The sequence below is a fragment of the Cygnus olor genome, chromosome 4, assembly GCF_009769625.2.
Source record: "Cygnus olor isolate bCygOlo1 chromosome 4, bCygOlo1.pri.v2, whole genome shotgun sequence".
Taxonomy (NCBI): Eukaryota; Metazoa; Chordata; class Aves; order Anseriformes; family Anatidae; genus Cygnus; species Cygnus olor.
This window is the reverse complement of record NC_049172.1, coordinates 9,802,214-9,818,680: the sequence shown is the minus strand read 5'-3', so window position 1 is coordinate 9,818,680 and position 16,467 is coordinate 9,802,214. Positions and strand designations below refer to the sequence as shown.

At 37.3% G+C, this 16,467-nt stretch overlaps 1 protein-coding gene and 1 long non-coding RNA gene across 4 annotated transcripts in view; one reads left to right on the top strand and one right to left on the bottom strand.

The window, feature by feature from the left end:
* Nucleotides 1-16,467, top strand: part of GRID2 (glutamate ionotropic receptor delta type subunit 2) — an 805,832-nt gene that overhangs the window by 661,282 nt on the left and 128,083 nt on the right. For all 3 annotated transcript variants that reach the window (XM_040555872.1, XM_040555874.1, XM_040555875.1), the window contains 2 exons: nt 1,980-2,177; nt 8,840-9,152. In XM_040555872.1, the coding sequence (XP_040411806.1) occupies nt 1,980-2,177; nt 8,840-9,152 (511 nt within the window). The remainder of the gene's footprint in view (nt 1-1,979; nt 2,178-8,839; nt 9,153-16,467) is intronic.
* The window catches only part of LOC121069566, a 61,521-nt gene continuing 48,143 nt past the window's right edge, over nt 3,090-16,467 (bottom strand). Inside the window, exon 3 of the long non-coding RNA XR_005819488.1 lies at nt 3,090-6,751. This is a non-coding gene — a long non-coding RNA (uncharacterized LOC121069566). The remainder of the gene's footprint in view (nt 6,752-16,467) is intronic.

Genomic DNA, 16,467 nt, shown 5'->3' with positions numbered 1-16,467 from the left:
ATTCAGTCTGTGTTTTCATCTAGGAGAGGCTTTCATCAACTTAGTCTCAATTCCTTTAATGTTTCTGGAACCCAGTCACTAGAAAACTACTTTAAAAATTCACTTGCATTTGCTGTCCTCCATTTTTATTTCATTTGGCTGATCTTGGATAATTTGGAAGAAGGGAATTGATTCTGACAACTGGGAAATAGTACCTTGATGGGCAGTCAACTTTCCTGGGTTATGTTCGTTTGTTTGTTATGGGTTTTTGTTTGTTTTTGGTTGTTTGGTTGTTTTAGGGTGGGTATTTTTGGTTGCTTTTTTGGTTGTTTGCTTGTTTTCTGATTTTCCTGAAGACAGAAAAGAACAGCCTGCCAGGAAAGTCTCCTTGCTTGCTTTGTTGGCAGCATCCTCAGCATATGGCTATTCTCATGAATGTTAACTTAATCATTTAAATGTGGTGCTTTTTTATTCCAAGTTCCTATCTCCTGCACTTTAGAGGTACCTGTTCAGAAAGAATGGCATACTAGGAAACTAAAAATACTCTTGAATTTGTGAGTAGTACTTTGGCTTCTGAGGTATTGACAGAGTTGAGTCGTAGAATACTAAAAAAACAAAACAAAACAAAAAAAAAACAAAAAAAAAGGTTCATTGAAACACTAACAAAAATGCCTCTGGAGATATGTTTAGAGTTTGGGACACAAAAGCTGTTCTGTTTTCTTCTGTATGCTCATGGTTTATGTAAACTGGGAAGAAATGGTGGCAAGGTTGCTTTGTGTGCTTGTAATTGTCACAGAACTAGAATTTTACACCTCCAAATAGATCTTTCTGGTAAACTCATAGTAAATTACAGCGTAATGCAAAAGATTAAAGGGAAGAAATGTATCATATTTTGAAGAAAAAATACACTAGTGTTACAGAGTCGTCGTGAATTTTTTCAGGGTTTTGATGACTTTGTTCTGCTCAGGTAGATCAGGCAGATGTTCTCAGAGAAAATGAAAAACAACCGTGAGATCTACCTATGGCAAATGTATTTCAGTGCTCAGAAATATAATCTTTTTTTGTGTTTTATTTTACGAAGATGTGAAAGGTAATGTCTAGAAATTAAATACTCAACAGGAAGAATAATACAGAAAGGCGGCAGAGGATGGAGAAATTAAAGTTAGCCAAACTTATCTCTTTCTGGAAATATTATTAGAAGTATTAATAAAACAAAAATAATAAAAGAGGGAGAGAGAAAACAGAACTTGAAAAGAAGAAAAAGAAAAGCATATTGTTTGGAAATCTTACCAACCAATTCCAACTTCCAGTTATTTATTTGTATCCTTTATTATGGTCATCTTCTTTTTGATGCATATTCACCAATTGTTCTTATAGACATACTCGAGTCCCCTGATTGATTCTTCCTAAACTAAACAAATGATGATCTTTGGAGAAATCAACTTAAAAAGAAAAAAATTGACCATTTGATATTCCGATTTAGATTACAGTCAAAGGACAAGAGAAATGTCTGTTGCTACAGCATGGCCTGTTTCACCATGGTTTTCTTTCCTTATGGCATGAATTAAGTCACATTTGTCAGATACAGTATTTACTCAGCCAGTGGAAAATGTGGCAGCATGGTAGAATCCTTCATATTTATGGACAGACATAGAAGTGCATGTCTGCCATGCTGAGCATAAGTGCAGACAGAAGGAGTTACTGAAAAGCAGTTAAGTTGTAATGTCACAACAGAAGATTTACTTCTGAAATTTGTAATAGAGGAGAAAATTTCTTACTGGGAGTTTGAGATAATTCTGCTGAAGTAAATACATAACAAAATAGCATCTTGAAGAATGGAAGAGGCACTGCTAAAAACATGTTGTTGGAAAATTTTGTGTAAACCATTCTTAAACAAATTCTCCTTTTTTTTTTTCTTTTTTTTTTTTAAAAAAAAAAAGGCACCTTAATGTGTCAAGCCCTTGCTTCACTAACAGTTGACCCCTTTGTTTCCTGTGTAGGAAGAACCCTTTGTCATGGTGTCTGAAAATGTTCTGGGAAAACCGAAGAAATATCAGGGCTTCTCAATAGATGTGTTGGAAGCCTTGGCCAATTATCTTGGCTTTAAATATGAAATTTATGTTGCACCAGATCACAAGTATGGGAGTCCTCAAGATGATGGATCGTGGAATGGACTGATAGGAGAACTAGTATTTAAGGTAAGGTTATTAATAACTTATTAAATAAAGCCATGTAATAAAACTAAGTAATACATTTGCATCTGCTGTTAACCTTTCTTAATGAGTCCTTGATAACATTTTGTTGTTCATTGCCTGTGTTGACAGTATCTGATAGTGTGCCCAGGTGCAGGTGACAAAGAAAAAGCTAGAAACAGTGCTGGGTGGCAACTAATTAAGAAGTAGGGGCTCTTTTTTCCATCCAGAGCACAGTAGTATGAAATCTGAATACAGTCAAATAATGGGATGCACAGCATCCTCATTAGTTTGGCAAGACCTGACACAAATGAGTTGAAGAGGTTGTTGTAAAGAGAAAAAATTGGTGTTGCAGTAATTAGTGATACATTACATAAATAATGTATAGCACTTAGAAAAATGTTGGTGTGATGAATGCATGAAATATATAATCAACAGAAAATGTTTTATGGATATATAATAACACATTATGCAGATGTATGAATCAAGAGTAGTATATTCTCTATTCTGTAATTAATAAACCATTTAGTCTACTTAATTTTACATTAAATGTTCAATATTGTATCATAAATAAATTAAACCAAATGTGCCATTTTTTTTCCACTCTTCACATCTTATCATCTACTCTCAGGTTCTTCCATTGAGAGGGAAAGAAATGGCTGGGCAGACTCTACTGTGCTAATGTCTCTTTGGTGTTGTGAACATATATATTCTATTTGCTCTTAGCTAACGTGTACATGCAGTTTTTACAGCTATATGGGTGCAGGTTTTACCGCTATAGAACCCAGCGTTTGTTGTTTTTCTTTAAATAACTGCAGTAGATATTCATGTAAATAATTTACTGGTGGTTTATAGAAATTCTTTTTCAAATCTGCAGCTGAAATTTAATTGATAGCCAGCAAAGAATAAGGAACAATGCGGTCAGATATAGGATTTATTAAGTACTTGAACTAAAACATAGCAAATTGCTGGAAAACAGATCTTGCAGTAAAGAAAAAATGCTCAAAACAAAAATTCAAAAAATGAAGTAATGATCCACGTGAAAAAGAAAATCAGTTACAGTCTTAACTTATTCTGCTTGCCTGAGCAGTACAAAGTCTGCTAGAATGGAAAATAACCGTACGTGCCATAGCCATGGCACAGTTTGTACATCTACATTGTAGTAATAAACTTCCTTTGTTGTCTCCCTATGCCTTTATGAAGCCTAAATGTGGTATGCTGTAATCATACATGGTGAGCTGGAACAATTTAGAAAATCAAATTTTCTTCCAACTTCAAAAATTTAAGAACTAAATATTCCTTTTCTAACTATTAGACTAACACCAGAATTGCCTATTGATCTATTTTTATCATTTTTCTGCTCCTTAAATCTGATGTTATACCATACTCTACTCTCCATAGTACACAGCAAAGGATTCTGCTGGACACTGCATAACTCAGGCTGGAGGCATCCTAGTCCTAGATGGCTCTGGAGATAGAAGCAGTCCTGGAACATTTTTTGTTTGAAAGAAATGATTCATAAGGCAGCAATCACAACAACAGAAATCAGACAGTTTTAATGAAAATATATATATGGCATTCTTGTTCCCTTACTAAGCAGGGATTCGCATAACTCTAACACCCCTAAGGCAGTAACCACTAGATCTGTAAATACATGTCACGGGTAGAACAGATTTGCCTGTCTGCTACCATTTTGCTGTAAATGACTCTTAATGGATGTGAAATTCTTCTGTACAAGTATATGTAGAAGATATGAAGAGTTAACAGAACTGCACTTGGAATATGAAACCCTTGTTTCCTCAGTACAATAGCAGTGTATCATTTTTCTAGCATCTTCCTTACCCCTTGTATAATTAACAGTAAAGATTCACTGTGTCCTTCCCTTTTTCTGTCCCTCTTGAGGCAAAAGAGAACCTCTGGGCAAGCAGCCAGTGTGTATCTACCCCTTACCAAGTGCAAGCTGTTCTTGAAAGGCTGCTTTCTTATTTACTGTGAACTGAGTTTCTGCTCCCAGAACTCAAATATCTATCTGTTTGGCAACTTTGCAAGGGGAAGCAAGGTAGCAAAGAATAGTTTTAAATTAAAGGTCTAACATGTTTAAAACAGTGTTTCCTTGTTTTCCCGATCAAGTATTACATGATAGTCTGGCCAACATGTGGAGAAAATCCAGAAACAGAGAGGGTGCTCTTTGCCTGTTAGTGCACAAGCCAGAAATGAGTTGGGAACAACGTATTTCTACAAAAGACAACTCCCACTCAACTACAGTGGAAAATAGCTGCCTTATCTTTTTGAGTGCATCTCATTAAAAAGGATTCTGTGGCTGCTAGAGATGTGTCTCATGAAACGGTAGTTGCTGCAACAAGCATGTAATTTCTGTGTTCAAGACCAATATACGCTACTTGCATTAAAACAATTCAGAGCCCTGTAGTGGGCTCTTGTGCAGGCCATGTGATGGAAGTCTTGTGCTGCAAAGTGCATGCCCTACATCCTCACAGCCTTACAGAGTTGAGCTTCTGCCAAGTTCACTCTGTTCCTGCTCCAAGGACAAGGTATTCCTGTCCCTAGTGACTGCTAAAATAGGAGCTGGTATCAGCAGATCAAAGCAGCTGGTCCTTAGTGTGAATAGGGAAGCCACTCAAGCCTCCCCTCCCTCGTTTGTCAGGTCTTATATGAGGTACACCCTTGATTCATACACCTTCTCCTTTCAACATAACCTGAACGTAACCAGGAAATGAACGGAGGCTTTTAGTGCATCCCACAGAGCTTCAGCTCACAAGCAGGATTAGAGTTCAGAGGGCAGCAGCTTCCTATAGAGAGGCTGAAGCCCATCTCGGGGGAGCAGTCCCTTACTGCAAGTCTTTCTTTTGCCACTAGTTACCATTTTGCAGCACTTTCTTTGGTTGCCCCCAAAACCACGTTAACAGAGGGACAAACCTGTGTGACAGGCAAAGGGGGTGGTTAATGCCACTTGTGGGAGAGCATAGTATGCTCTAGCATGGCTCTGGACACTCTGGTGAAATTTATATTCATAAACTGTTATTTCCCACATTGCATGATGCTACCTCATTTGTCATATTTTTTTTTACAATTGAGGAGCCATCAAGAAGTAAATGGCATAGGATTAACCACCTGATTCCACTTAGGTCTATCAGAAATGGAAGGCCAAAAACATGCCCAAGAACTTCTAAGAGAAACTACAAGCAAAGTAGAAGGCTCTTATAAGGCTCTTTTTGTTTTTTAATGCATCTTCCTAAGGGAAGCAGCACAGGAATGAAGAAAGCACACCAGGAAGCCAAAGTGACAAGAGAAAATAGTAGTTGAGTAAAGGCAGAATTATTTGTGTGTGTGTCAACCTCAGCAAAACAGTCTCTCTAATTAATTTTTGCATGTCCACGTTAATGACTGCATAGCATGTGTGACTGTGGTTTATTGCTTCCAGCATTCATTGAAACTTGATTTAACATTGAAACGAAAGGCCTCCTGGGAGCAATTTAGTAGATTCATGTATTTTCCCTATTCTTGGTCATGAACCACAGGAATCATCATAAGATCACTCACTTTACATGTGCATGAGGGGTACTGCTTAAGCAATAGAAAAAGGAATTTCTAGGCATTGCTGATGAGCTGATTCTGTGACACAGGTAGCAAGACCATCAGGCCCAGCTGGTCATTTATTTTAGATTTTCTGATTCTGGAAATGTTGCTCTGTAATGACTTCAAGAGACCTGCTGTTCACTAATATAAATTCCTAAGCAGGTCACCTAAACAAAAATAATACCCTCTACTGCTTTTCAGGCAGTTTCAGGATTCAGAGTTTCATTCATCAGAAATGTGTTAAACAGACATCTAAGATACTGATAGTTGGTTGATTTTGGCACTGTGAAAGCTGAGTGGAGAGTTTTACATATTTATAATTCAGATTGGCAGCTTTACGTCTAAATATTGACGTAATTATATGCATTTACCTTTCTATCTCAGAAGCACTAAGCGAACCTTGACTTCTTCAAACTGATGTCTCCTCTGATCCAATTTGACATGTTAATGACAAGCATTTAATTTTTTCATCTTCCAATTTAATACAAGGTGACAGAATCTGTGCATAATTAAGAATGCTCAATTTCTGTGGATAAACTGTTAAGTTAAACCTAAGTGTGGTTTTGTGTTAAACGTGCAGTTCTCTACTAATCTGAAGCTTATGATTTGATTTAGTAAGTTAAGAATATGAGTTGTAATAGTTCAGTATAACCTTAATTTATATATAGAAAAGTAGGTAAACACATGAGTACTGAGAAAACAGGACTTATCTCTCTCCTTTCCATTTCTGATTTTACTAACTTTATTTTTTTATAGCAAGACATAACTATTATCACAATTGCTGCTGCAGTATGATAAAGGAAATGCAACATTTCCATTAGGACAACGTTGTTCCTTTATCATGGCTGGCTGATAAGCAGAGTGGAACTGTAATGCTATGGAATGTGGAGAGACTACTCCCCAGGGATGTAAAATAGAAGCAGTATATCCGTTAATATCACATACTGTGCCCTTCAGTGTATTTCATGGAGAAATATGTTCTTCACCTAAAAGAAAATGAAAGAAGAAATCTGTTAATCCTCAAGTAATCTTTTTTTTTTTTTTTCCCTAAAAGAATCTCTGCTTATGTATATTGGTTTTCATTGAAGAATCTTTAAACATCTTACACATACAACTTCAATAGTACCCCACAATAATCTAGTGTAGTAAGGAAGTGTTTTAGTAACACGCTGATAATTAATATCCTAGCTAACGTTAGACAAAAGAGGCAAAGTATTACTTAGTGGTTCCATGTGTCCTCCTGTAACCCATTTCACTTTTGTATACACTTTCAGGAAAAAAAAATAATAACATATTCACTAAATATGATGGTATTTTCCTGCTTGACAACTGTTGGTATAGATTTGGAAATTTCTTTGAAGGTACATTTATGGTCACAATCACGGAAAACGTTTCAAATGAAAACTGATTTGCAAGGACTGAACTGTCAGGAGATACTGTGAATCACTCAAGTCATTTGTTGGCTAAAAGTTTTATAATCAGAGGACAGAGAGACTCAGATGGTGCTTCCATGGACAGTTTTGATGAAGTTTTTACTTGAATTACTTACTAGAGTTTTGAGTTTACTGCTGCTGTTGGGCAGTTAAATCATCACTCACAAAAGGTTAATAGAAAGGGACATGAAGTGAATTTGTGGAGTCATGCTTTCAGCTGTGTACATCAACACAGCTTCATTTAAGACACTACAGAATCTAAACTATTAATTAAAGATGAATCTCTAATTCATTGCTTATAAGCAAACCAAACACCTTTTTGTCTAAATCGTCAGGCCCCCAGCTACCTTCCACTATTTTCTCAAGCCAGTGAAAATTAACATAAATGAAGTAACATCATGTAAACCAAAGATTTCAGTGCACTGTGATTAAAAATATGTCTGTACCATGGATGGCAGAGTGTTTTGCAGGTGGTATTTTGCAGATAATTAGCAAATTTGATTCTAATCAGTTTCAGCTTTCATACATTGCCACTTAATAGTTCACATTTCTGAGGAGCTGTTAAGATCTTTGGACAAGAACAAAGAAACTCAAGACAGTTAATAAAATTGACTCAGTACTGAGACTTTCATGCATTTGTGCTCTTCCAAGAGACCATAGAAGTGGATTGAATCAAACCAGTAGCAGCTTTAAGTATTTTAAGTGTTCTTTCTCATATTAAAGTATCTAAAATTCACAGCCGTTTTCTTCAGTATTTGGTCTTTTTTAAACAGTGTTATTGTGTCTGCTTTAAATACCCTTTCTTGTTTTCACTGCAGTTCTAATTGTATCTATAAAAAATAAAATAGCACCTGCTGTAATTGTGCCCGGTGTCTCTGGAGACTTAATACCCAGACATGCTGTGGAATACAATGATTAGTTCAAGGAATGTTATTCATTCCCCTTTCATCTGAAATGGGTTCTTTAAATTAGAAAAAAATATATATATAAATGGCACAAAGGAAGTCCAAGGTAGCTGCAGCACAGGTTGTTGTAGGAATTGCTTAGCAGGAGGATATAAAAGAACTAATACTGAAGGAATGCATGGAGTATCTGCTATTCTGTACTTCACACTCTGCAGCCAAGTTGGCATTTTTCAGAATGTTAGGCACCCCAAATGCCCCAGTACATATAAGACAGTCTTTGTCAGGCAGTGGTCCTTCAACATGAGCATCATGTCATCAAAATGTTGGATATCATATAGCTCAGTCAGGAACTAATTTCTGATCAGAAATGCTATACTCAAGGTCTGCCTTTTGCCACAGTGACAATGATGACTTCAATGAGCCAACAAAAATAACAGGAAGCAGATTTCCTCGAGCTATTGCCTGTACTTGAAGTATTTAGATTTCTTGAAAAAAATAGTAATTTGGAGAGCTAATGTTCCTGAGTCCACTAAGCAAAGTTCACTCACAGAAGCTAAGACAGGAGATGCAGCTATTCTGTTGAATACTTACATTTTTAAGTTTGTGTATATTGTGACTAAGCTATTGGCCTTGGCATCTGCTTTTCTATGATAAAATTAGCTGCTATAGATCAAGGAGGAACAAAGATCTTTTCTGTAGCTCCTGCTCATACATGTTACTCTCTCTCTTTCCTCAGAGAGCCGACATAGGGATCTCTGCCCTGACCATTACCCCTGACAGGGAAAATGTGGTGGACTTCACTACACGTTACATGGACTACTCGGTGGGTGTGCTGCTTCGGAAAGCAGAGAAGACGGTGGACATGTTTGCCTGCTTGGCACCATTTGATCTCTCCCTGTGGGCGTGCATAGCTGGTACTGTGCTGCTGGTAGGGCTGCTGGTCTACCTCTTGAACTGGCTCAACCCCCCACGTCTTCAGATGGGATCCATGACCTCCACAACACTCTACAACTCCATGTGGTTTGTGTACGGATCCTTCGTCCAACAAGGTAAGAGAAAGGAGACTGCCTCTGAGATAAAACCTGTGCATCCTCTCAGTTGCCATAGATACCGTCCTTCTCCCTGCCTTCTGCTACCCATGAGGGACTGGGAGCACTGGAAAGCCATGTGCTGCGAGGTTTCTAAGGCATTCAGCAACCTAGTGTGGGAACCATGAGAAGTTCAGAAGCACTATATGCTAATTTGTTTTAATTTGTAGTTGTCTAATTAGAGAAGGATGATTTCTTGTGCTGGAGAAAGAAATATTTGTTATCACCTGCTCAACAATTATTCATAGTTAATGTGAGTGCTGTATTTTGATGCAGTCAGAAAATGTTGGTGTATGGTTTTTGAACTAAGTTTACATGGTCACCAGTGCTAAATGTGCTAAGTGGTCTTACTGTATCTGGTATCCTTTCCTCCCTCTTCTGATTTATCTCAATTTTCCCATATAACTTTTAGACTCAGCCAAGCTTCTCTGGCCTCCCTGGATGCTTCTCCTGCCTTCCCCTTAGCATCTGGTGTAGCCCAGTTTGGTTTATATTCCCAAGTCCTTCACAGTCTATCTCTTTTGGCAGAGATTTAACCATGTATCCTGAAGGCACTAGGGACAACAGACCTTGGCTTGGTATATACTTTTTAAAATTCTAACCTATAAATCAGAGGGATAATGCAAAGTAGAATAAGGAAACAGCTTTCATATAAGAAGATGGTTCAGGTATTAACACTTGACAACAAAATAGAACAGATACCTTCTGGTATTTATGCACATAATTGTTTGTCAATCTGTACTGGCACTGCAGATATGCCTCTTTGTAACTCCATGGGGCATCTGCAGTAGAAAAAGCCAAGGCCACTGCAGCTTCAAAACACTCATTTTTTTGATGGAATGCTGTAGGGAAAAGCATTGTATTTAAATAATACTGGCAACATAATTTAGAAATTACCTTATTTGCTGTTAGAAACAATCAGATGGCATTCATAAAAGTTGATGGTATGCATGAAAATCATCTGAAACTTCGGGGGGGGGCAGGGAGGGGGAGAAGAAGAAAGTAACACCACCATCCAAAAAAAGAATAAAAGCTGAGGCTGAGGATGTCCACAAGAGGTATGTTTTTAAATGCATCAACCTAGAGAGAATACTTTTGGAATTACCATTTCCATTGAGCAGTGATGGCCAGCTGAGGAAAGCTGAGATTGTTTTATGTTTGTTTGTTTGTTCGTTTATTAAGAAAAACAAAGACTTCAGAGCCAGCTTAGTGCTACCAGAGTTTTTTTTTAATTGTATGTAGGTGGATTTTCAAATTTTCTTTCCGTCCAAAATATTCCCAATGTAACTGTTTAGGGAATCCAACTGTGAGAGAGCAGTTGGTCCGTTACAGAACTAGACTCATTACATCTGTCTGCCTTTTAGGTTAAAACTTGTGAATTAGTTTCTTTACTGCATGAATGTGAGGTGATTTTACATAAGTTTATTGCTTGATATTATCCTTAGCACCCCTGCTGTACTCCCAACATCATTAGTCCTTAAAAGCTTTATAGGAGACTGCCCAGCAAAGTTTCAAAGGAGGCAAAGCTAGTTTAATCACAAATTTCAGTCTCATGAATTATTATTTGAATCGTTTGCCTTATGTCTAGCCAAGTAAACCTGTGTTGCCCAGTGTCCAAAAGTTTCCCAAGTCATAGATCAAGAGTGCTAGCCTGCAGGAGAACACTTCAACAGATGCTTGGATAGCATATAAAGAAACAGGGTTTCAGACCAATCAGTAAAGTGAGTGCTTGGGGAGGGCTGAATTAATGCTTTGAACAAAGCAGGAAGATGGGGAGAAAATAAGATTAAAAGAACTGAGACCAAATAACAAAAAAAAAATGAATTTACTGGAAAAAGAATTTACTGGAAAAATAAGAGGAATTTGGAGATCCACATCTGCTCCCTATGGATTATGAGATGCAAATCAGTCTTAATAAAAGCTGCTGGTGGGACATGGCAGCTCAAAGCACCAAAATTGTTGTGGGACTTGAGGAAAAAAAAATCACAGAACTTAAGTGTGAGGCATTTATTTAGAGAGAGAGAGATCTTACCACCCTACCGAGAAGAATTCCTGCATAACTCCTTAGAATCCACTATAATAATCAAAAATGTTCACTTTTTTCTTACTGAGTGAGGGTAAGCTATACATACATCTCTCCTTCAAATTACAAGCAGAAGGACAGTCCTTTATTTGTTAGAAGGGAAAATAACACATTTAACATGGTTGATACTAGAATATAGGAAACTTATAGACCAATTTAAATATAAAGGCTCAAAGGACTTCAAAAATCCAGCATGAAAGAGTAAAAGACCCATTTATAACGTCAGCCTGCATTTCACATTCAATTTGAATATCACGAAAAAACTGTATTAGCTGAAGCTTTATTGTTTACTAACCCTTGTGAATACAGACAAATGAAAGTAATTTCCATTGACGGGCTAACTGGCTATTGTGGCAATTTTGCTTCTGTTTTCACTCATCAGCTCTTCATTCAGCAGAAAAATGTGCAGGTTTTATTTGTTTTGGAATAGCCAGTCTGTTGCTATTAATTGTGATTGGCTTATCTTAAGTGTGGCAGCATAGGACATTTCAAATACTGTCACGTTCACTTAAGAAGTCTTTCAGCTGTGGATTTAAAACATGACAAGGTACTCATTTCTGTTATCAAAACACACAGCCAAAGATGCTTTTATACCTTGCACTGAGAGCAACAAAACAGCATGAACCAAGGATTGCTAGTGCTTTGATAATGCTGGATTCTTTGTCTGAGGCTAGCCAGCATGTTCTGGTATCATTTTTTCTTTCTTTCCTCTAGCTAGAGGAAAGATTTGCAAGCACAGAGGCTGGCTCCAGAACCACCACAGGTCGGAAGAGGAAAGAGCCTTTTGGTATAAAAATATAAATCCTTCCTTAAGGAATCGTGTAACTATTTTAATGATTCAGAAGGGGTTTCTTTTTCTTGTTTCCTCTGAAATAGTTGAAAATTCTGCAGTTTTTAGTAGGTAGATTTGGTCTACTGTGTCAGGTTATATTTTATGTCAGCCTGTCTGAAGTTCTGATCAAATTCTTTTAACAAGTTGCAACATTCACAATTTTTGAAACACCAGAGAAAAAATACTGTGTCATTGTCTGTGGACTAGAGTCAGCACAGTCCTGTCTGGTAGTTTTTAAGGCTATGAATTACTGTCATACTCTTTAGCAAAATTTCAGTACTTTTCGTTTCCTTAAAGGTAGACTGTGGAACTAGAATTAGGAGTCTATTAGCCTTTTATTTGCTACAGAAACTTAAAGCTTAAATTTAGTCTGCTAAACATTTTTACTGAAGAAGATTTAGAAGTTGACAGAGGATGGGTCTTGGTAGACCTTGCTGCTTGCTTGTGACAGGTATACACACTAAGCCAAATCCTCAGAGCTAAAATTTAAGCAGAGTATTTCTGTACTTGCTTGCTTGAATACTTTTGTATACACTGCTTCATACATTGTTTAAACTTGGGTCTTGAACTTAGCTTTCAATTTCTTTTTTTTTCCCATGTTGAAGTGACCACACAGTCTAGATACCACATCTGAAAGTCTTGTAATATAGAAGTATATTTTCTCTCAGTTCCCCTTTTAATTTTACATTCATTTATTGCAGGTATCAGTGTGTAAGTATTTATATATATATATTATCTATTTATTTATTTATGTGTAAGTTGCATGTAGGTTTTGGTTAGAAAAGAGAGTTGTGAGCATAGAGCTGAAATGTAGTTGGATAGGCTCAATTCATATAAAGTGTGCTTTTCAATGGAAAATGATGACCATTAGAGTGCTTGGTCTTACTACTGAATCTCTGCAAGCACAGATCTGCAATCTACAGTCTGTGACCACTGTGAAGGCAAAACCATTTCAACGATACTGGCCATACACTGCTGTGGATTAGATTAAAAACAAATGCTTTGGACTCTACTGTTCACCCAAGCATGAAATTCTGTAGCACCTCTTTTATCCCTCATATGTTTATTTATGTCTAAAGATGCAGCAAATTTACAGGTTGAGACTGTAGAGTATTTTGGTTATTTTGAAACGTAGCTTCATGATTTCTGAATTTGTTCTTTTCCACTTGCTCATATTAGAAAAGTAATTTGCATTTTGATTTTTTTTCAAAATTAACTTTTTTAAGTTGGGCAGAAAATGGTTTCAAGGTTTCCTTTTCAATTCATTACCAGCAGGAACTGTTTGGTGGTACTTAATCTTTTGTAGGTTTCCTCTCTCTCTCTCCTTATATATTTCCCCTTGGCTTCCTAATCCACTCCTCAAAGGTTTTTCTCTCTGCCTGCCTCACGCTGCAGCTGGGGCTCAACATTGCTGCAGCTTTCCTCTATCACTCCTATTGACTCTCTCAAGCCCTCTATTGTTATACGTTCAGCAAAGGCCAACAAAGGGAAGTGCAGAGTTGTGCACCTGTGGAGGAACTCCTCCACGCACCAGCGCATGCTGAGGGAGACTGGCTGGAAAGCAGCTTTGCAGAAAAGGACCTCAGGTCCTGGTAGACACCAAGTTCAGCCAGCAGTGTGCCATTGCATCAAAGAAGGCTAACGGTATCCTGGGCTGCATTAGGCAAAGTTTTGCCAGCCAGTTGAGGGAGGTGATCCTGCCCCTTACCATCAGCGATAAGACCACACCTGGAGTACTGTGCTCCCCCTTGTGAGAGAAACTTGGAGAGATTCCAGCAAAGGCCAACTCAGATCATTAAGGGACAGTGATGATTATGGGAGAACCTCTCCTAAGAGGAGAGCAGGGACTGTTCAGCCTAGAGAAGAGGAAGCTCAGGGAGTTTTCATCAATGTCTGTAAATACCTGAAGGGAGGGTGCAAAGAGGATGGAGTCAGGTTCTTTTCAAGGGTGCCCAGTGGCAGGACAAGAGGCAATGGGCACAAAATGGAACACAGAAAGGTCCATCTGGATCAGGAAACAATTCTTTACTGTGTGGATGACAGAACAGTGGAACAGGTTGCACACAGATGACCTCTAGAGGTCCCTTCCAACCTAACCTACTCTGAGTGGTATGTCCTAATTCCATATTATACAGTATTTGCTCAGTTTTCTGAAATTCTATACAGCTCCATTTGTCTTTCTCTTCTGTAATAGTATTGATACTACTCTCTCAAATTTTGCCCTCAATAGAACGTGCTGTTGTTGAAAACCTGCTATATGACCTGGGACCAGGAAATTGGTCCCACTGCATAAATTAGATTTAATAAAAACTTACTAGTAAAAACTTTACTAAAAACTTCATGGAAATTAATTGAATCAACCTACTGCAGTGGCAGAATGTCTACTTATACTTGCTGAGGACCTAGTTTGATATCCTGAAAGTTTTCTGTTAGCTTCCTACTGTTTTATGGGCACTTGTTATGAAATATTCTAGAGAGCACTCTGCTATCATTATTATTGGAGAAAAGCAATGATTTAGAAAACAGAAATTCAGATTTAGAGTTATTCACAACTCTTTTTGTATAATAGATTATTTTTTTCAGACACATGAAATGCTGCATAAGTTTTAGCAGGAACTTCCATAGGAATGTTCCAGAGGGTTTTCTTTTGAGAGTATCCTTTCAAATTTGGCTTCACATTACAGTGATGAGCTTGCTTAGTTTAATAGAATTGCTCTGAATGTAGACAAACTAGTGAAGTTATACTAAAAATTACAATGTTTTGTCTTTAATATAAAATACACAATAGAAAGACTTCTGTCTCTTCTACCTCTTATCCTGCTATGTTCATTTTACTTTGAATTTTTCTGTAAGAGGAGATGTTTCTGAACTTGTCTGGCAGGATTTTAGATTATGCAGGTAAAGATGCAGGGCTGTGTTTCACTTGGATACATCTTAAAGAAAGAGAGTAGGCAGATAGTGGGGGTTGTGTTTGCTTAGGTGGTTAGCTGGTTTTTGGTTTTTTTTGGTGGTGGTGGTGGGTGTGGGTTTGGTTTTTGCTATAACAGGACATATCTTCAAAATTGCTGAATCATTCAAGATTTAATCACTTCTCAATGATCCCAACAAAATGAATCTTCACTATTGTTTTATAAATAGGGTTTGACCATAGGATAATATGTACTAAAAATGCAAAAGTATTCTTTTGTTCAGAGATCTTAGCATTCTTGCTTAACCTATAGAGATTATGAAATAAATGATGTGAAAGCATCACTGATGGGTCATTTTTTTATCCCCTTATGTTTTGGCTTGTTTAAAATGCTGATCACAACAGGAGGTTTCAATTGGTCATCAGCGGTGTCAGCAATGGTCAATTATGTTCATAATGCCCAGTAAATGAGCGAATCTTACTGTTTGCCTTGTTAAACTTACATTTCATAAGAGCAGTAAGATAGGCTTCAAGCCTTGGTACTTCTACGCCATTATAATACTTCTCAGACGGTTAAAGCCGCTCAGACTTCTCAGTCTTGTTCCTTGTATTACTACCCAAGGCGTGATATAAGCCTCCTGAAATGCACTGCCTGGAGTGTGCTGTTGCTTAATAAATTACTCCATCTTGCTTATCTTACTCTTGGCATATCCATATCAGCAGGAAAACATTATCCTGTAACAATGCACATTCCTAGTGACATTTTCTCCTATTTAACTGTACACCAACCTCTCTGTATTTAATATGCAGAGGAAAACTCTAAAAATTTTTGAAAAAAATGTTAGCTATCAATTATATCTTCACATGTGATATTTAGCAGTGAAACCTAAATATTTTTAAGCTTAACAAATCAAAAAAATCCAGTGCATAGGCTTTAAGACTACCACCTAGATCCTAATTTGGATTCTGCTTCTAAGTTTCTGGCTGACCACAGAAACTTCAATTGATATCTTGTTCCCTGGTTCTCAGTTGTAAAGTAGAAATATTACGTACCTTCCTTCATAAAAGCTTGCTTTATGTCTTCTGATAGAAAGCATAACTTAAATGCCAATCTCATTAATTAAGGTTAATTTTAACTGCTCTTCGAACTTATGCCAGGTCTATTCCAGTAACAAGGAGAATAGACTTGCCGAGCCTAAAATGCACTTAAAAACTGGGCATTGATCTGGGAAAATGGAAGTCAGATGCCAAACACGTTAGAAAACAAGCCAGTTTCCATGTTTTTCTAGCACATACACCAGCAGGTATATTTGCAACATTATCGTTCTACCTTTAAACATGAAATGCCCAAATTCACATTTTGGTATACTAAATCTAGGAATATGTATTAGTGTGTATATCTACCTTCATAAAGTCATCTCTCTAAAACATGTACTGCAGTCCTGTAGTATCC